This window comes from Staurois parvus, unplaced genomic scaffold (assembly GCF_062004578.1).
Source record: "Staurois parvus isolate SC_StPar_1 unplaced genomic scaffold, SC_StPar_1.0 ptg000489l, whole genome shotgun sequence".
NCBI classification, from domain to species: Eukaryota; Metazoa; Chordata; class Amphibia; order Anura; family Ranidae; genus Staurois; species Staurois parvus.
Window position 1 is genome coordinate 1,311,050 of NW_028318285.1, and position 21,955 is coordinate 1,333,004.

A 21,955-nucleotide genomic window follows, 5' to 3' on the forward strand; every position below is an offset into this window, starting at 1 on the left:
TGTGGGTGTTGAGTCACTGGTCAACGAAGATTTCCAGGATGTCCCTCAACCTGCTGGAGCATTGTTACATAGTTGTTAAGGTTGAATAAAGACAACAGTCCATCCAGTTCAACCTGTGTGGGTGTGTTTCTATGTTAATTTCATTCCGCATATATTACATTCACTAATTTGCCCATCTGAGGGTTTTTTTTTAATTATCGACTCTCTCCGCAGACACCAACAATTGTAGTAGAGAGTTCCACATCCTTTCTGCTGTGACAGTAAAGACAGTTTAGGGTTAAACCACTTCTTGTCCAACTTCATTGCATGGCCACGTGTCCTCTTAAGTGACCTAAGACTGAATAGTTTCCTCCCTATGATCACCATTAAGATATTTCTATATCACCGTCATATCCCCTCTTAAGCTTCTCTTTTCCAGGAATACATTTAATGTATGTAGTTGTTCATGTTGTTAATGGAGATCCTTCAGCCACCTTTTAGCTTTGTTGCCCTTCTCTGGGCTCTCTACAGTTCCAGCACATCCATCTTGAGGTTTGGACCGCATACTCAAGATGTGGCCGAACCAAAGTTTTGTAAAGTGGTAGAATTATAGTTTTATCTCTTGATTAAACACCCTTTTAAATGCATGCTAACAGTCTGTTGGTTTTGCTTGCTGCAGCTGGGTATTGCATGCTATTGCTGAGCCTGTGACCCACAGGGCTTTTTCTATCCTGGTTTCCCTCAAAGGTGTTCCTGTTATCGAGTAATTTGCGTGCATGTTTTTAGCCTTCAAGTACATTACCTTAAATTTTTCAACATTAAGCCCCATTTGCATCTACTACATTGGAAGAACCATCTGATCAGACTCCAGTCCTGTGGCATAGATAAATATTTGTTGCCAAGGCTCCAGTGGTGGCGCATATCCTTCAGTGGGCCTCCTAAGCATTAGCATCTGGATCCAGGAGATTGAGCTAATTAGTAGGTGTTCTAACAGATTTGCCTTCAGGGTGTGGACAATGTTTTTCCCTCCTTTAACAGCTTCTTTTCCAGATTTGTGTGGAGAATTAAACTTTAAACTGTTCTGCTCCTTCTGATAGCCCTGAAGGCCTTGGTAGTCAAATCTCCTTCTTCTGGTAAGAGATGCACCATGGACACTGCAACTTTCAACCAGAGCTGCTTTTTCAAGGACCAATTGTGCAGCTTATTTCTCCGTCACTGGCTTTAAAATGCCTGGCTACTTAGGCTTAGGTGTTGAGAAGGGTGTTTCTTAGAGGCAGTGATTTACACCTTGCTTCACAGCTGACAATCATTTCATAAGGTTTACCTCCATACTTGAGTCTTCCCAGTGGTTTGGGTTATTACAGACATTTACATCAATTAGATGGTTTATACATTAGAAAGATTTAAACATGGTAGGGAAAATTCTGAAAATGATATGGATACTTGGAAAGGTAGTATAAAAGGTGAAGGGATAGAAAAGGTAGTGTAGACAGAGAAACAGATTGACAAGCAGTGCAATGAGGCAAGATGCACTAAACATATATGGCACCTGTCTAATGCCTAAAGCAGGGGTGTCCAAACTTTTTTCAAAGAGGGCCAGATTGGATGAAGTGAACATGGTGGAGGGCCGAACATTTTTCCAAACATTCTTTGAACCATTACAATTAAATGCAAATAAATTATTTATATAAGTTAATTGCAAACGACATACTTTTCATTTCATAACATTAAGATCAACTGACAGCTGAGTTTTCACAATGTATTGAAAATAAAAAAAAAAAAAAAAAAAAAAAAAAAAAAAAACTTACCTGCACTAATGTGAAGGGTGAAAAAGGTAGCTGGAGCTGAAGTCTCTGCTCGGCAGCCGGGAGGGGAAGAGAAACACACTTCACGCTGGAAGCCCGGCCCTGACGTCACCGCCCTCTGTCGCTCCCAGCGCGGCGCAGTCATGCATGCTCACTGCTCTCAAGCAGAAGACTGTCTGCCACAGAAGGGAGGGCCGTGCGACAGCCGCATTTACACAGACCAGGGAGAACGCGCTGCAGTCAGGCATGCGCACTGCCCTCTGCTTGAGAGCAGAAGACTGTCTGCCATAGAAGGGAGGGCCGTGGGAGGTCCACATTACACAGAGCAGGGAGGGCTGTTGGAGGGCCGTATTAAACCGACCCCCGGGCCGTAAATGGCCCGCGGGCCGGACTTTGGACATGCCTGGCCTAAAGCAATAACAGAAAAATGGAAACATCTATGTTTGACTCTGGTAGGTTAGGAAACAAAGATTTAAAGTAGAACTATAGGCAAAAGTTTTTTTACATTTTGGATAGAGCAAATTTTGTTTTCGCCATTTGTGTCCCATCGAGATTTCCCTTCACTTCCTTTACCATAGTCAAGCAGGAAGTGAGAGGAAATCCCTGCAAATTAGGGGAATTTGTTGGGGACCCCAAGATCACCAAAACTAGTGTTTCCATTGGAAGATTACTCCTCTATTACTTTTCTGGGGAGAACCCAAAATTTGTGATTTTCTTTACTTTCACTTTAAATGAGAACAGTAAAGAATGAATCTTCCTAGACAGACATCAATCACAGACAGCAATAAAAACTGACAAGCATTCTAATCCCTCTCCACTCTATCCAAAACAAAAAAAAATGTTGCCTTTAGTTACTATTTAAAGGCATCTGTGGTGTGATATCCTATCCAGCCTGACCATGTACATAGAAAATGAGTCATGTGATCACTGGGCCATGGAGCTAGGTTCTCCAATTCTAGGACAAGGGCTTTGGGCTGAAAATTAGCAAAAAGTGTAAAGTACCTCATTTCCTCTAAGGTGGTACCCATAGTCCGATAACAAATTTGAAATCTTCTGCACGTTAACTGCATCATTAAATGGAGTTGCGTCACCAATTTCCCCCTTATTTGCAGACACCTACAACAAAATGAATTACATGTTAAAAATAACTGAAAATATTAATGCATGCAAAAAATACTCAAATCGAGTTTAGCCTGTTTTCATGTATAAAATGTAAATCTGTTATGTCACAGGTATTATTTTCACAAACATCTTGCACTATCATACTGTATGAAACGTAACCTCTTCACGCCGGCCGAACGCAAATGTGCAGCCTCCCGGCATCTGGGCCTAGACGCACATTTGCGTTCTATTAAAAAAAGAACATATGTGCGGAGAATGTGCGCCCTGCACGCTCCCAGCACACATGTCCGGTACTCACGGAAAGGTCCCGATCGAAAGAGGAGATCGGGACCTTTCCCAATCATGTGACCGCCGTGTCACATGACACTAAACCCCGCACTGCGAGGCGCCGGCGCCAAAGGGTTAAGAAAATTCTGCATCTTTATTGTTCATTACAGGACATGGGCGATTTGCAACTACCTTCAAGTGATTGGTCACTGGCAAAAACCTTCCTTTGGTCCACCCTATAGTGTATCCATATAACCCTGACCACTGTTCAAAAAAAGGAGATGCTGTACAATGCAGTATTTTTTTTTGCAAATTTTTTATTTAGTAAAGAAGCATCCAGCAAACCACATCCAAACAGGAATTACAAACAAATTAAGTAACATACAGAGAGTCCCACATAAATCATGTGCAAAACAGAACAGTAACATCCATGGGTGCATGGCAAGAATAAACATATAGTCGGAGAACTAGAAGAAAAAAAGACCATGTTGGTAGAGGTTTAAGTTGGCACAGCTGAGCAGCAAAATCCAAATACAATAGAAGCCAGGGACTTCCCTTCATTCTACACAGCTCTCATGAGTGATATGGTCTAGATCAGGTGTCACTAAATGGCAAACTGCGGTCCGAACCCAGACCGAATGACAGTCCTATCTGGACCGAGGTTCCGCCACCCAGCAGCCTGGGTGTCCTCTCCCAGCTGAAAACCTCCTTCCCCTGCTGCCACCTCAGCCTTTATCCCTGGCAGGCAGAAGGTGCGGCACGTCCACAGGCTGTCCAAGCTCACAAGCCGCAGACTTACTGCCAGGACATGGGGCGGTCCCAGCAATCACCAGCCCGCCAACAAAAAAAACGAAAAACCTGGAAGTTCCATCCCCCATTCAGACAAGCTGCGCCACCCACCCACCGACCGCTGTGCAAGGTAGGATTAAAAGAGTTATAGAGAGACTTCGATTGGAAGGGGAAAATGGGACGCAAGTTAGAGGACTTTCATGTAAAGCGGACTGGGGGATGTAAAGAAGGAGAGGCTTTGAAAGGAACTTGTAAACAAGAAAAGGAGTTTGTGAATGGACTGGTATACAAGAAAGGGAAGGGAGCTGTGAAGGACACTGGTATATATGGAAAGGGGGGGGGGTGAAGGGGACTGGTATACATGGAAAGGGGGGAGGGCTGTGAAGGGGACTAGGGTGCAGGGATGGGGGGGCTGTGAAGGGGACTAGGGTGCAGGGATGGGGGGGCTGTGAAGGGGACTAGGATACAAGAAAGGGGGGCAGTGTGGGGAACTGGGGTGCAGGGATGGGGTGTGGCTGTGAAGGGGACCTGGATACAAGAAAAAGGGGCTGTGAAGGGGACTTGGATACAAGAAAGGGGGGCTATGAGGGGGACTGGGGTATAGGGATGAGGGATGGCTGTGAAGGGGACTTGGATACAAGAAAGGGGGGCTGTGAAGGAGCCTTGGATACAAGAAAGGGGGGGCTGTAAGCGGGACTGTGAAGGAGACTTGGATGCAAGGAAGGGGGGGAGGGTGGAACTGTGAAGGGGACTGGTATACAAGAAGGCTGTGAAGGGGACTGGGATGCAAGTAAAGAGGGGCTGTGAAGGGGACTGGGATGCAAATAAAGGAGAAGGGGCTGTGAAAGGGACTGATGTAAAGGGGAGGTCTGTGATGTAAGGAGTGGGGCTGTGATGTGAAGAGGTACTGGGGACACTGAAGGAAAGGAGACACTGTGATGCAAAGGGGACCTGTGTTGTAAGGGGGGCAGTGTCATGTATGTAAAGAAGGGGATGTATTATAAAAGGGTACCGTAATGTAAAGGGGGGCTATAATGTAAAGGAGAGTGCTGTGATGTAAAGAGCACGCTGTGTGTAAAGGGCACTGTAATGCAAAGTGGTACTATGATGTGAAGGGGGTGATGTAATGTAAAAGGAGACTATATTGTAAAGTGGAGGTGCTATGATATAAAGCGGGGCACTGTGATGTAAAGTGGGGGTTCTGCAATGTAAAAAGTAAATAACTTTTAATGAGATCCCTCTGATGCTTTGGAAGCTCCCTGCGGAATATGGCTTTTGCTGTAGGATGCAACTAAGAAAACGTCATGAAAGACCTACTAGAACAGCTGAACTTTATTTGGGGTTAAACAGAGGCACTTTAAAATGATGGCAGGTGTCTACTGACTCCTATTTAACATGATTTTGAATGTGATTGCTTAATTCTGAACACAGCTACATCCTCAGTTGTAAGAGGGTGTACACACTTATGCAACCACATTATTTTAGTTTTTTTATGCCTACTCTCCCCCCCCAAAAAAAAGATTTCAGTTTGTTTTTCAATTGAGTTGAACAGTTTATAGGTCACATTAAACGGTGGAAAGAGTTCTGAATTTATTTTTGTCTCATTTTTGTACATCACAGAAACCTGACATTTTAACAGGGGTGTGTAGACTTTATATCCACTGTGTATATATATATTATTATTATACAGGATTTATATAGCGCCAACAGTTTACTCAGCGCTTTACAATATAACGGGAGACAATACAGCAACAATACAGTTCAATACAAGAGGGAAAGGTGTCTGAATTAAAAAGAAAAATAAATGTAAGTATCACATCTAGTTAAGTATTCAGGCTCTGTACTCAGTACTTTGTTGAAAGCACCTTTTGCAGCAATTACAGCCTCGAGTCTTTTTGCATATTACAAAAAGCTTTGCACACCTGGATTGGGGGATTTTCTACCATTTTTTGCACATCCTCTCAAACTCAGTCAGGTTGGATGGGGACTGGTGGTGGACAGCCTTTTTCAGGTCTCTCCAGAGATGTTCAATAGGGTTCAAGTCAGGGCTCTGGCTGGTTGTCCCCAAGGGTTGTACCTAAGGCACCCCTGTGTTGTCTTGGCTGTATGATTAGGATTGTCATGAAGGTGAAAATTGTGAAACAGGTTTTCATTGAGGATATCTCTACTTTTCTTCATTCAGCTTTCCCTCAACTCTTACCAGTTTCCCATTCCCTGCTGCTCAAAAAACACATTCAAAGCATGATGCTGCTACCAAGCATGCTTCACTGTTGGGATGATATTGGGCAGGTGATGAGCAGTGCCGGGCTGCAGTGATGGTTGTCATTCTGGAACTTTGTCCCATCTTCACACAGGATCTCTGGAGCTCAGTCAGAGTGATCATAGGGTTCTTGGTTACCTTTTCTTACTAAGGCGCCCCCCCAGATTGCTCAGTTTGACCATGCAACTAGCTCTTGGGAGAGTCCTGATTGAGCCAAACTTCTTCCATTTGAACCTTTCTTGCAGAATTTTTTTTTACAAAACAAATAAAGGAGCGCTCCCAACCTTGTGGAAGTCAATAGAGTCACAAACTCAGGAATAGTTAAAATCGAAATGCGCTTTAATGTTGGGTTAAAAAGCATGACATGTGGGAGTGCCCACATTGATACATCACCAAGCCAGTGGAGAGAAGAAACACATTCAGAAAAGCTGGAGGCTGACACATAATCCTGGACCCAACAGATTGATCAGCCCAGGAGCCTCAAGACCGTGAGACAGATGTGTAGATGGCAGCTGCTGGGACCACTGAGATGGCGCATCCGCTGGATGCCACGTGTCCCAGATTCAGTTATGTCATACACCTGGCAAGAGACTGTCTGAAATACCCCTGCTCACTAGTTTATGTGGGCAAAACAAAAGGTCCCTTTAAGCGTAGGTTTCAGAAACACAGGAATGACATTAGAACAGCTCTAGTCAAGAGTATCTAGGGTGAACCTATTGATTTGAGCAAACCCGTAGCAGTCCATTTTATTTCGGCAGGACACCAGGTACATGAATTGAGGGGCATGACCATCAAACATGTCAGTCGATCGTGAAAACTTCCTCCTCTGTTGTGAAGCTTATTGAATCCATACCCTCGTCACGACACAACTGAGGGAACGTAATATCAATACTTTATATTTGTGCTTTTTGGATAGCAGATGAACGTTGGTCAAGATGATTCCTCATGATTCAAGTGTAGTGCTTTGTAGATAACTTTTGGTTTAGATTTTTCACATTCGCATTATTCACAGTGGTCTCTCTCTGTCTCTGCAAGCAGGTGAGCTGTGCCACCCCTACACTTTATTTTGCTTTCGGTTTATTTTCCATTATTATTTATTAAAAATTATTCCACTTTATTTTTTTTTCGTTATTTTTTTTTTTATTTCATTTTTATTCTTTTTTTTTGCTTTATTTTTTCTAGTTTCATTTTTCCCGCTATTTTTTTTTGTTTCCAGCCTCTTTTCCATTTTGTATCACTCAGTTTTCTTCCCCTTCTCCCCAGCTTCATTCACGGACCGATTTTCATTGGTCTCAGGGCTGGTTCACACTATAGAAATGCATTCCAGATGTGTTCCGGATGCGTTTTTGCATGCGTGCTTTTGACACGTTCTGACATATTCTGATGCATTTCTGAAACGTTCCGACGCGTTTTTTATGCATTCCAGTTAATTTTTTCCCCTATCTTCTTCAATTTAAATAGGGACGTGTGTTCCAGTGCTTTTTTGGTGCGTTTGACCGTGTTCCAGTACAGTTCTGTGTAGAAAAGATGCAGCACGTTCTGCTTTTCTTCTGCAACTGGAACGCACTGGAACTGCAAGCACTGATGTAAACTATGACACTGACAACCATAACACCTACTTTCGGTGCATTTTGGATGCAGAAATAAAGCAATTGAAACACATGTAGTGTGAACTGGCCCTCAAGCTGCTTGCTGTTTTTTCTCCACAGCTCATTTCCGCAACCCTGCCTGCCCATTGATTTGTGAGGCGCCAGTGTTGTGTTTCCATGACACCGGTGACCTGCCTCCGCCTCATCTTGCCCGGCGCTGATGTCATGGGTTTCAATGAGAACGGCGACCGATGCAGGAATAACTTTGCGTGCATGCGCAAGTAAACTCGCATTGCACATGCGCAGGTGACATGCGTCGCCATGACACTGTTGGCTGCTGAACCAATAGGACCCACTGTAGGTGTGTTCTCATTGCAGCTCACTTGACAATAGGAGACACACTCCGACATTTTTAGGCAACAGCTTCTTACAGGGACATATATGCTGCTGATCGTTTACATAATACAGAGCTGTTTTCAGCTGACACTTTATTACAATCCGGTGAGTACTATGATACACACATGACCGCAATGTTTATATCCCTGGGAATGCAGTTTATGCACATCTGATTGTTTTATTGTTTATCTTCACAGTTTATGTTTACATTGATTTGAATGCATTTTTGGAGGGAACATGACATCATGGGGCGGGGCTCATTTTACTGCACTCTGATTGGTGGTTTTCTTAAATAGTTTTTCAGTTTCTGTCACAATTTGTCACATGCCTGAAGAAGACTCCGAAACGTTGCCTTGCTGTAACTATGAGATCGTTCATTAAAACTTTTGGACCATATTGGTGATCCTCGGTGTGCTGGTAATATTCTCCCTTGCCGATTCTGTTTGGTTCCAGACGAAGGTTGCTGAAGCCGCCACTTATACACACAGCCATTTTTAACGCGGGAACATGTGCATTTGGATTGTACACTTATATCCATGCAGCGACGTACAAACCTTTACAGGCCAGACAATGGCACTGACTGTCATTAGGTATTGGCATGATCCTTGAACCCATTGACCCTACACTGGTGCATGGCAATGCCTGGCCTCATGTGGCAAAAGTATGCAGGCAGTTCCTGGAGGATGAAGGAATTGATACAACTGAATGGCCCCCACACGCTTGCCTGACCTACATCCAATAGAACACCTCTGGGATATCATGTTTGGGTCCATCCGATGAAGCCGTTGGTTGCACCACAGACTGTCCAGAAGCTCAGTGATGCCCTGGTCCAGATCTGGGAAGAAATACCCCAGGGACACCAGCCGTCTTCTCATTAGGAGCATTCCCCGATGTTGTCAGGCATGCATAAAAGCATGTGGGGGCCATAAAAACTACTGTGTACCATTTTGAGTTGTTGCAATGAAATTTCAGTAAAATGGACTAGCCTGCTGCATCATTTTTTCACTTTGATTTTCGAGGGGTCTTTGACTTCAGTCCACTGTAAAATGATAAATTTTAATTTCCATCAAACAATGGGGCATCCTTACGTTTCTAACACATTACCCAGTCCATATCAGTGTAGATATACAGCATGATATTTTTTCCTATTGAGATCTGCTGTGTTTTCAAAGTGATAATTTAATTTTTTTGAGCAGTGTATAATGGTATAATGAACAGTAAAAAAACAAAAAAACATATTTATAGCTAAAAACCTACAAAAACAAAAAAAGTAGCGATGGGAACCACACATTATCATGTACAAGTGAGCAAGTCCTTGTGATACATGTCACTATCAGCCAGAGTTAACTGTGTGTAAATGTACCTAGGATAATTGATGTTTCAAAAAAAAAAAAAAAAAAAGGGGGTGGACAAATCTGATTTAGCCTCAGTTCATACTAGACTGTGGTGCACATTTTCTACACCACATGCAAATCGCACTGTCCTTGCAACCTGCAGCGGGTGTCAGTGCAATCTTAGTGAAATCCCAAATGTAGTGCGTTTGCCTGCACTGGATTGCATGGTACAAAACGACCATGCAATCTAGCTGCAATGCATTCCCAAAATGTGATGTTCCATCAGCCGGAGAAGGCGTGAGGCCTCCAGCGCCGTTGCCACACTCTTGGAGATTGACGGCCACTGCTGTGGCATGGTCTGACTGGATCCTGACTGGGTCATCTGCAAAAAAATGTTGCCCATCATCACAGGCACAGCCTGATCACCCAAAGTTCCAGAACATTTGATCGGTGGACGAGCATCCTCCAGACCAAGGTCAACTCCCAAACCCCTCTTCCCCACAGCCATATAGGCTGGTCTCCGCCGGTATTGTCCAATGTATAGGAAGGAATGACTTCTCTGTGTGAAGGGCAGGGGACCGCAGCCACCACCATCTCTGTTCTTTCAACGCAGGTGAATCTGGACATCCAAAGATATGGGGGACTTGTCCCACTTGTAAAAGATTTCGTTCTGCAGGACCCTTGTGTGAAATGACACATACGGGACCACCTCCAAGGTAGACACTATGCAAGAGCAGAGGAAGGACTGTCTGCGGGACATCAGACGAATTGCAGATTGAAGCTTGTGCAGCGGAAACACTTTGGCCTGTGCAATTTTCGAGATCGACCCAGATATTCCAATTGTTTGGACAGAGTCAGAGCAGACTTTGGATGTTCAGAATCCACCCAAACTCCTGTAAGGTGCAGAGATTGATTGCCATGTCGTTTGTTAGGACCGGGTGAGTCTCTGCCCTCAGAAACAGGCTGTCCAGATAGCCAATTACAGTGATCCCTTATTGTCTCAGCAAGGCCAGAACCAGAGTCAGCACCTTGGTAAAACCTGAAGGGCAGAAACCATACCAAAATGGGTAGCACTACAAACTGATAATGTGCCTCCCCTACTGAAAAACTCAGAAAGCGTGCATGGTGCAAACAGGAGTGTGCAGGTACACATCCTAGGCCACCACAGACCTTCCTTCTTGGGTACTGTAAACAAGTTGGAGTAAAACCTCCGGAGCCAGCACCAGAGCAATCAACCCCCGGTACAGTAGGTCTTGCACCACCCATTAGAGGGCCTACAGGCAAGATGATTACCGATGATTGGAAGGAAAGAACCTCTCTGGTTGAAAATAATGAAATTCTATTTTGTAACTGGACAAAATCAGCATGTTGACCTATTAGTTGGAAAGTAGTGAGGTCCCCTTGGCTGCTAACCAAGGAAGACATCCATCCACCCTCATGATGGGTGGGGGCAAGTCTTCATGCCGGGTAGGACTTGTCCATGGGCTTAATGGACTGGTTAGTCCAGGGCTGCTTGGTTCCTTCAGAGGGGGACTTGAAAGACTTGCTGCCTTTTGTCCGAGGGGAACCAGAAAACGACAGACTGCATTTTTTAAAAAAGCTCCTTCCCCTATCTGGACTGCAGAAGAAAGATGCCCTTTCCCACCTGGTGAGATTCTTTTTTTTTTTAATCTAGACAATTTCATTGAGGTAGATAAGAAAGGACAAAACATAAGAGTACAAGTATACAGGACGTACATAGAACACAGCAATTAGCATTGTAACAGTGGTAGTAGTCAATGTTCTAATAAATTCAAAAGGAACAATAATAACATTCTCCAGTGGTATCTGACTAAACACTACCAGTGAACTATCAAAAGAAGCTTAAAGACATAGAACAAAGCACATATACAAGCGGCCACCGGAGTCAGTAATAGGACCTTGTCTCATCCATATAACTCACAGATATGAATTGTTTATTCTGATAATAGATACTAACAGAACCTTTTACACTTGCAACAGTCTATCCAACACGAACTGTGGAGGAGCAAGCCCAGGTACATCCAACCAGCCCTACCAAACTGTATGGGATTTGTGTTGGGCGTTGGGGTGCTGATAAGTGAGTTGATCTCTCAGCAATAAAGGGTTGACATAGTCCACCGCTTGTTGTCTAGTTAGGGAATTTAAGGAGCCAGTAGCAGGTGATTAACTTTCTGGCTACGTATAGCAGCCTTAGAATCATCATATAAACTTCGGGTTCATAAATCACAGCATCCAAAGCTCCCAACAAGCAGATCAGTGGATCATGACAAAGGAGCTTTGCCCATTCAGTGAGACACCAGGGTTGTAGCCAAAACCAGCCATAGTACTGAGCCAGCAATCAACTTGTGGGTGACCAATTCCGCCTGACTACTGGATCCTCAAAGGATCTCTACTGGAATTAGAGTCACCTTATTCAACCATGAAATGGTGGGATCCACTACAGGTGGGGAGGCCCACCATTTCAAAAATATTTCCTTGAAAAGGATAATGCACTGAAAAGCGCTTCAGGAGCACAAAAGGATGCTTTGGTCATTTCCAATCCTTGTAAATAAAGTTGTCAAAATAAGTAGAATAGGGAAACACCTTAGCTGTTCATGGTGGCTTGCTCATACCAAAGGGGACAGCCTGCACTAAGTTAATGAGCAAAGCCACCAGCCGAAGCCAGTTAACACCCCATAATCAAGAAAATAGTGAGCCAATCTGGAGAGAAAAACAGCCCATATGGGGGAAATGAGGAAGGGGATCTCAGGTAGCCACTTGGGAGTAATAGAGCCCCGCAAGTCTAACCACCCCAAGATGCACCCGTGCCCTGCACCAATCCAGAAATGGGATGAGGGGCAGCTACTTATCAGTCCCATGGAGTGCTGGTGACATGCCACGGTCCTGTAACACTGACATTAGAAGCCTGGTTGTATGAGCTCCCACAAGATGTTTAACTCAAAGGCCTGCAGATGCTCATTGGCCAGACTGGGGTGACCATTGGATCTGGATCTAGATTATTCAGCCTGCTGCCCAGCCCAGTCCAGCTGTTTAAAAGGTCTCTGCAGGAAAAATCCCAGAAAAAAATTAACAAATGAACCAAAGGTCCCAACAAGAAACTAGGTCCTTACTCTTGAAACAAGGCATAAATAACTGGTTTGCCTATAGCAGAGACATTAGGATTGATCAAAGGTGGTGCCGGGTTTTTCTGCATAGTGTCCAACTCCTGTAGATGACTCTATAAACCCTATGGTCGAGAATAAGAAGAGGCTGTGTCAGTCAACAAATTAAAGAAGGGGGAAAAAAAAACAAAAAAAAAAAAAAACACAAAAATTATTAATTTCACTATTTTTGAAGGAATCCTTGCTTTTCACAGATTCCCAAAACATTTGCATACCATAATTGTGAGGCAATGGCTGGCAGAAATGTGAACTGTGTGTTTGTGTTGGTGTCATCTAGTTTTCTCACATACCTATTCTGAGGGGCTGCAGAGTTTATAGCTCAGGTGGATAAAACAAAATTTGTTTTCTCAGAATCTTAAAGCGGAATTAAACTTTCACAACAAATAAATAAATAAAATGAACCACGGGAGGTTTTAGGTATAATGTGCTAGTATGTATCGCAGATTAGCACATTATGGCAGACTCAGAGCGAATTCACATATGTATGGGGCAGACTGAAGCTCAGGTTTCACAGCTAACTGATACAGTACTTCAGTGGTTCTGGTCAGGTTTAGATCAGGTTCAGGTCATGATTTTATCCTGTTCACAACAAATGACAAAAATGACTGATGTTTAGAAACTGTTCACATAGAAGTCAATAGCCCGTAATCCGCACCTGAACCGGACCGCACTGCTCAGAAATTTGATAGGACTCTTTGAATCCTCACTGCCAGTGTACCAGACATAAGTGAACAGGCACCATAGGAAGTGATGTTATTTCACGTCATGCTCATTGGATGCGGTTCAAACTGCATCCAATCTGCATATATGTGAACCGGCACTTACTCGCCAAGCAATCACCTCCAGCGATGTGGTGTCAGCACTCCCAGAAGGAAGACGGAGAAGAAAGGAGCTTCAATCTTCTCCCGTCTTCTCTCAAGAGGTAGTCTGTTGTATCTGGAAGACAGGAAATTAACATTCAGAATGCCTATTTTTGGCATATCTGATTGAACACACCTTGGTCCAAAACGGTGGCTGAGATAATTGTCCACTCCTAGCATGTGGATCATATTGAGTTTTTGTCCACCTGCGCATCTGGTTTTAACACTTACATGTTAAACTAACCAGCTTGGAATGGATCGTCAAGCAGCATAGATGCATGGAAACATTAAGAACTTGGCTGATTATGCAGCAGCAGCATGACTATAATTCAGCACCAAAGAGGACCAAAAGGCGGGCAGATCGACGGTGTCTATGGCCGCAAGCAGAGGTGGCTAAGATATCAGCGGCAATACAGTAAGTCCAGTGACAGAAGCAAAATAGAACCCGTAATGGTACGTGTTCTGTACAACATGCATTCCAGACTATCAATTTCAAAGCTGGCTAGGGTCCTCCCACAAGACCATATACCAATCAGCTCCCGGGTGTTGACAAGGCATGCATGTGTGGCTCGCCTCTTACAGGCAGCTTCTTCTGTCCAAGCTTTTAGCCAGAGAATCCTATGTATATTAATGGAGATTAGAGCCATTCGGGATATTTATCACATTGATGTGTTCCAGGGCTTCTACACAAAAAATGAAGAGATGGAAGAAGTGGCAATTGTTCTGTAACTGCATGATCCTGAAAACACAGGGTCATGTTGGCTGATCATTGTCCTGGTCCAGTTAACTGCTGTTTTGACATAGTGAAAATCAGAGCTGGTTGCAAGACTGAGCCTACAAGGCTAAAGAAAGCTTTAAAGAAGTGTCCCAAGTTTTTAAAAGATGGAACATATTAAATGTATACAGTGAGATGTTTGCTTATGACAGACTGTAGGGTCAACCGTAGGGATAAACCATTTGTAAATTTCTGAATTGGAGAAACATTTTTTTGTGGCGTAAGAATTCTCTCAGGAGTTTTCCATCAGTCATACCCTGTTTGTGAACAGGGAATGTTTTGCAGGGCTTAGCAGGTTTCTTTGTGCTAAAAGCAGTCTGTGAGAGAGTTGAGTAACCTACCTGTAACAATGCCAAGGCTTTTTTGTGCAGAGGCAACAGGCTTTTCAACATTAGCAAACATATTGTGGGAAGCTCCCTCTTCAGTAAAACAGTGCAGGGACAGAAATCTTTTGCAGCTTCCTCCAACACTGCCTCTATGTCCTTTTTGTTCCTCCCTGATCCAGTGTCATCTAGGACCAGCATATCAGGATCTGACTCCAGTTGAGAAACAGGGAGGTTCCTTTAAAAGCCTGCCATTGTGAGCCTCTCTTTTACCTACAGGTAAGCTTATAATAAAGCTTAACGTAGGTAAAATGAATATCTCCTAAATGTGCACCGTTTAGGAGATATTCGCTATTTATGACAGCCACTCTGAAGAAACCACATACCAGTGTTGTTCCTTCAGAGCACTGTGCCATGGTCCAAGACTTCCGCGTGCATTTGCAGCAGTGATGTAATTGTGGCGCGGCCAGTCAGACGGCCAGGGCTCACAAATCCAGAAGGAAGACCAGGTGAAGATTCATTTTAAGGTAGGTCTTTCATAAAGTGCTAGTTATGCGATGCATACTAGCACATTATGATATTACCTTGCAAGGGATTTTTTTGTTTTTTCCAAGTTGTGGTTTACCATCACTTTTATATTGTCTGGAGTTAAAGAGTAATTATACTCACCTTGACTCCAGTGATGCAACATCCTGGAGCTCCCTGCTCGGCTGCTGACATATACAAGCTGCTAGCTTCCGGGTCTTGATCGCTGGCCCCCCGTTATTGGCCGGGCAGGAGTTCAAGTAAATTTGGCAAAGCTGAATTTGTACAGCAAGCTGCACGTGCGTAGCTCATTGTAAAACAGGGGACAGGCAGGTAAGTAACTTTAATGCAGAAGAGACAACACATGTCTCTTCTGCATTAACCAATTCTATACCAGGCAATTTTACACCTTCATGCCCAGGCCAGTTTTCAGGTTTCAGTGCTCTCACACTTTGAATGACAATTGCGCGGTCATACAACATTGTACCCAAACTAAAATTTTATAATTTTCTTCACACAACTAGAGCTTTCTTTTGGTGGTATTTAATCACCACTGGGGTTTTTATTTTTTGCTAAATTAACAAAAAAAAGACCAAAAAAAAAAAAAGTTTCTTTGTTTCTGTTATAAAAGTTTGCAAATAAATAATTGTTCTTCATAAATTTAGGCCAAGATATATTCTGCTACAAGTCTTTGGTGAAAATAACCCAAATTAGGATGTATTTTTTAGTTTGTAGGAAAGTTATAGAGCTCACAAACTATGGTATAGATCTGAATATTGATCAATCCTGAAGTACTGACAGCCAATCTAACTTCTTGAGGTCCAAGAATGTCAGAACAGTACAGATATCCCCCAAATGACCCCTTTTTGCAAAGTAGACAGTGTGACGTACTTTATAACAGGCATGGCGAGTTTTTTGAAGTTGCATTTTTTTTGTCATAATTTTTCGTAAAATGAAAAAATGTTAAAATTAGTTTCACTATTTTTTTTTACATATTGTCACCAGTGCAGTACAGCGTCATCATATAACTGGCATGGCGGTGATCAGGGACACTGACTGGTGAAAGTATGAAAAAAAAAATGATATATTTTTTTATTATTTATAACATTTTTTTAAGTTTTTTTTCATATTTCACTATGACCAAAGTGGTACAATGTTACCATAGCAACATTGTACTACTTTGGGGAAGTGATCAGTATTTTTTTTTTTTTTTGTTTTACACACAATTTGCTTATAGCAAAGAATTACTTTGCTATAAGCAAGCATTTACCTGAATGACATAGATTCATTCAGGGTTTTTTTTTTTTGTGCTTAGCTGTGATTTGGCCACAGTTAATCACATGACATGTGCATGTGATTAGCTGTGACCATTCACAGCTAGGAAGTAGTATACAATGGATGGCATGAATGAAGCCATCCATTGTATACAACTGTCATGTGACCTGCTGTGATTGGTCACAGCAGGTCACGTTACCGGCAACGGGGCCGATACTCAGATCTGTCATCGGCCGTGTCCGAGGTACACGGCTGGTGACAGATTGCGCAGCTGGGCCACTCTACAGGAGCGCAATCTGCGCATGTGCGAGTGGACGCCATATGGCGTCCACCCGGAACGCTGATGACATTTGCCGCCCGCCGTTTGGCCATAGGGCGGGCGGCAAATGGTTAAAAATCCTGCCCTATGGCAGGTTAAAAAACTTTAGTTTTTTTTTTTTTTTTTTTTTAACTTTTAAGCATAATGTTCCACTTTAGGTTAAAAAAAAAACGGCAGAGTAAAGGAGAATAAAACAAAGTATTACAAGAATGCCAAATATTAGCTCTCAATTCATTTACCTTCCCTTGGAGACATTCAATCAAGTGTCCAATTGTCATACGAGAAGGGATAGCATGGGGGTTGATGATAATATCGGGTGTAATACCTTCACAAGTAAAAGGCATATCCTAAAATAAAAAAGGACATATTAAAAAGGAAACAAATAATTTAAGAGGTTAAAAAAAAAATAGGATACCAGTCCATCCAGTTAAAATATGTGTTATTTAAATAACTCTGTAGATTATGCCAAAACATCCAAAGGTTTTTGAATTTGTCAACACTCCCAGCTAAAACCACTATCTGGGGAAGGGAGTCCCATCTAGGATGTTCATGTCACTTATTAGCCCACATGTTCAAAATGCAAATTTTCAGTACAGAGTACATTGAAGAATATGTAAATGTGAAGATTTCATATTCTTGATTGTGCCATGTACAGTTGTGTCCAAAATTATTCAACCCCCACTGAAATTGAGTGTTTTGGCCAGTTTGACATTGCTTTTGATCATTCAGTCATCTTGCTTACATTTACATTAAAGAGGCACTTGTAGGTCAGACAAATATAACATAACAGTTATAATGAAATAACCACAAATGTCTTTTCTGTGCTCACAGCATTATCAGTTTTATTCAACCCCCAAGTGACATTCAATCTTAGTACTTAGTACAGCATCCTTTTACAGTTATAACAGCTTTTAAACGTGAAGCATAGCTTGACACAAGTGTCTTGCAGCGATCTACGGGTATCTTCGCCCATTCTTCATGGGCAAAGGCCTCCAGTTCAGTCACATTCTTAGGCTTGCGCACTGCAACTGCTTTCTTTAAGTCCCACCAGAGGTTCTCAATCGGATTTAAGTCTGGTGACTGCGATGGCCACTCCAAAATGTTCCAGCCTTTCCTCTGCAACCATGCTCTAGTGGACTTGGAGGTATGCTTGGGATCATTGTCCTGTTGAAAGGTCCAACGTCTCCCAAGCCTCAGGTGTGTGACGGACTGCATCACGTTTCCATCCAATATCTCCTGGTACTGAAGAGAATTCATGGTACCTTGCACACGCTGAAGCTTCCCTGTACCTGCAGAAGCAAAACAGCCCCAAAGCATGATTGACCCTCCACCATGCTTCACAGTAGGCAAGGTGTTCTTTTCATCATAGGCCTTGTTCTTCCTCCTCCAAACATAGCGTTGATCCATGGGCCCAAACAGTTCTAATTTTGTTTCATCAGTCCACAGAACACTATCCCACAACTTTTGTGGTTTGTCCACATGGCTTTTGGCATACTGCAGTCGACTCTTCTTATTCTTTGGAGACAGCAAGGGGGTACGCCTGGGAGTTCTGGCACGGAGGCCTTCATTACGCAGTGTGCGTCTTATTGTCTGGGCTGAAACTTCTGTACCCACATCTGACAAATCTTTTCTCAGTTCCTCAGCAGTCACACGGGGACTTCTCTCCACTCTACGCTTCAGGTAGCGCACAGCAGTCGAAGTCAGCATCTTCTTTCTGCCACGACCAGGTAGCGTTTCAACAGTGCCCTTTGCCTTGAATTTGCGAATGATGCTTCCTAAGGTGTCTCTTGGTATGTTTAACATCTTTGCAATCTTCTTATAGCCATTGCCCTTCCTGTGAAGAGAAATCACCTCTTCTCTTGTCTTCCTGGACCATTCTCTTGCCTTCACCATGTTTGTAACCACACCAGTAAATGTCTAGAAGGAGCTGAGTATCACAGTCATTTTAAAGCTGCCTAATTGGTGCTTATTATGCTTGATTGCTGCTCGGTGACATCCACAGGTGTTTTCAATACCTGATGGAAAGCACCTGTATGAACCTCTGTTCTTCAGAGTGGTAGTCTTTAAGGGGTTGAATAATTGTGGCAATGAAGAAACCACATAAGAACCATTTACTACTGTATTACATAAACAATTGATGTCATTTTAGTTGCATTTGGGTAGTTACAACGTCCTTGTAGGATTTGATTCTGAATACAATTCCAAATGTACACTATAGTCCCTAAACCCCTTTACAGCATTGGGGGTTGAATAATTTTGGACACAACTGTACATGTATGAAAAAGCATCCTGTATTGCTTCCTTTGTGTAAAATACCTGGTGTTCCTGTCAGTTCCGCTGCTTTCCTATTAAAAACTAACCACACTAGGCATGGGGCATTGGTCAGTTTTCAAGCTGTGCTGAGAACTGAACCTGCTCTCCTCCAATGATCAGGCTTGTGCAAACACATCCCTTCCTGCACAGGCAGCCATCAAGTGTTTTTCTCCTCTTCTACCTCTCTGAGCTCACTCACTATGCAACTGACAACAGAGACTATTTGATCATATTCATATATATATATATATATATATATATATATATACACACACACACACACACACATATATATATACACACACACACACACATATATATACGGCGCACACACACACACCTCTCTCTCTCTATATATATACATATACATGCACACAATCTCACAGAAGTGAGTACACCCCTCACATTTTTGTAAATATTTTATTATTGTCTTTTCATGTGACAACACTGAAGAAATTATACTTTGCTACAATGTAAAATTAGTGAGTGTACAGCTTGTATAACAATGTAAATTTGCTGTCCCCTCAAAATAACTCAACACAGCCATTAATGTCTAAACTGCTGGCAACAAAAGTGAGTACACCCCTAAGTTAAAATGTCCAAATTGGGCCCAATTAGCCATTTTCCATCCCTGATGTCATGTGGCTCGTTAGTGTTACAAGGTCTTAGGTTTGATTGAGATGCAGGTGTGTTAAATGTGGTGTTATCTCTCTCACGCTCCCATACTGGTCACTGAAAGTTCAACATAAAGATGGCCTATGCTATAAGAAGATTACCAAGACACTGAAACTGAGCTGCAGCACGGTGGCCAAGACCATACAGCGTTTAACAGAACAGGTTCCACTCAGAACAGGCCTCGCCAACGCCGACCAAAGAAATTGAGTGCATGTGCTCAGCGTCATATCCAGAGGTTGTCTTTGGGAAATAGACTTATGATTGCTGGCAGCATTGCTGCAGAGGTTGAAGGGGTGGGGGGGGTCAGCTTGTCAGTGCTCAGACCACTGCATGGCTGTCATCCCAGAAGGAAGCCTCTTCCAAAGATGTTGCACAAGAAAGTCCGCAAACAGTTTGCTGAAGACAAGCAGACTAAGGACATGGATTAATGGAACCATATTGTGTGGTCTGAAGAGACCAAGATAAACTTATTTGGTTCAGATGGTGTCAAGCGTGTGTGGCAGCAACCAGGTGAGGAGTACAAAGACTGTCAGAAGTTGCCACTATCCCAAGTGGACCGGGAATATTCAAAAGGACAATTCTGCCATCTTAGACAGAATTGTACAAGAGTAATTAACTATATAGAGCAAGTTTCTTCCCTAAAAAAATTCAATTGATCAAGCTTACACATTGTATCTCAATAGCCAATCTGATTTAAAAAAAGCTTCAGATCACTCAGATTTATTACTAGATTTCATTGTCAGTATCAAACAATGGAAAATATCTCAAGTAAATATTGGAACATCCTTTTAGAACAGGGCTCAAAATTTCAAGTCCTGAGCTACTAGCCAGGCCTTAAGAGCTACTCGCCAACAGTTGCCCACCTATCTCCTACTCAGCTCCTAAATCCACCCCTAAATCCACCTTCATAAATTACCTCCATAATGACACAGTTAAATGTTTTATGCAGAACAGAGTTACAAAAAGAAATATTAACAACAAGAAGAGTATGCTGGGTTTGGCATTGCACGGCCATCTGCAAAAATGTTTTTGTTTTTTAATTAAAAAGGTGGACCTAGAACTACTTTACGACAAATACCAAATGCGAGCAGGCGAGTAGAAATTTTGAGGCCTATATTAGAGGACCCACACCTTAAGCCTATGCTTCAGAATAGACCCCGCGTAACTTATAGAAAGGACATTTACCTAAAAAATAAAATTGCTCTTGTAAATTGAAGTCTAACTGTACTGCCCCATCTGTTCAAACTTGTCTTATTCTTCTACAAGGCATGTACCAATGTAATAAAGAACTAAGCAAAGCTTGTTGCTTTGTCAAACATGGAAAAAAAATTCATAACCAAAAAGGGAAAAAAAAAAAAAAAAAAAACTTATACATTAGAGGAATTTTACAACTGTTCCTTGGATTTTCACACAAATAGAGTTTTCTTTTGGTGGTATTTACTCGCCGCTGGGTGTTTTATTTTTTTGTCCTGTAAACAAAAAAAGAGCAAAAATATCGAGAAAAAGTTTTTGGTTTTATTACATAATAATAAACTTTTGCAAACAAGTAATTTTTCTCCTTCACTATTGTGCATTGATGAGGCTGCACTGATAGGCAGCACCGATGAGCTGGCAATGATATGTAACAATGATGGGCGGCACTGACTGACGGCACTGCTGGGCACTGACTGGCTGTACTGCTGGGTGACACTGCTGGGTACTGATCATCAGTGCCCTGATGATCAGTGCAGAACCATCCTCTAACAATTGCCGGTTATCGGCAGTACTTTTACCGGTGATCTGCTGTGTCATTGGACACGGCTCATCACGTGGTAAAAGGCCGATGTGATCGGCCTTCTACCACATCACGTGATCAGCTGTGTCCGTAGGACACTGCGATCACCGGGGGCGCGTTCTGGGAGGACGTCCTCCCAGTACTGGCCGGCTACGGTGAAGCCGTCATTCAGCTATTTGCGATCGGCAAGTGGTAATAAACAGAAAAGACTTTAACTTTACATATCGGTATAGGTTTTTTTTAATTCAAAGAAACAAATACCTCCTGTCTGTACTGAATTCCACAGGTACCCTTCTGTCCGTGTCGACTAGCAAACTTATCTCCAATCTGAGGGATTCGAACAGACCGTACCTAAAAAAAAAACAAAAACAAAAAAACAACACATTCATTTTC

General features: G+C 42.7%; 1 protein-coding gene across 1 annotated transcript in view; it reads right to left on the reverse strand.

Annotated features, from left to right (window-relative positions):
- The window catches only part of POLR2B (RNA polymerase II subunit B), a 152,921-nt gene that overhangs the window by 65,116 nt on the left and 65,850 nt on the right, over nt 1-21,955 (reverse strand). Inside the window, exons 7-9 of the mRNA XM_089689660.1 lie at nt 21,824-21,913; nt 17,040-17,147; nt 2,787-2,900 (exon numbers count right to left, since the gene is read on the reverse strand). Coding sequence (XP_089545786.1) covers nt 2,787-2,900; nt 17,040-17,147; nt 21,824-21,913 — 312 coding nt within the window. The remainder of the gene's footprint in view (nt 1-2,786; nt 2,901-17,039; nt 17,148-21,823; nt 21,914-21,955) is intronic.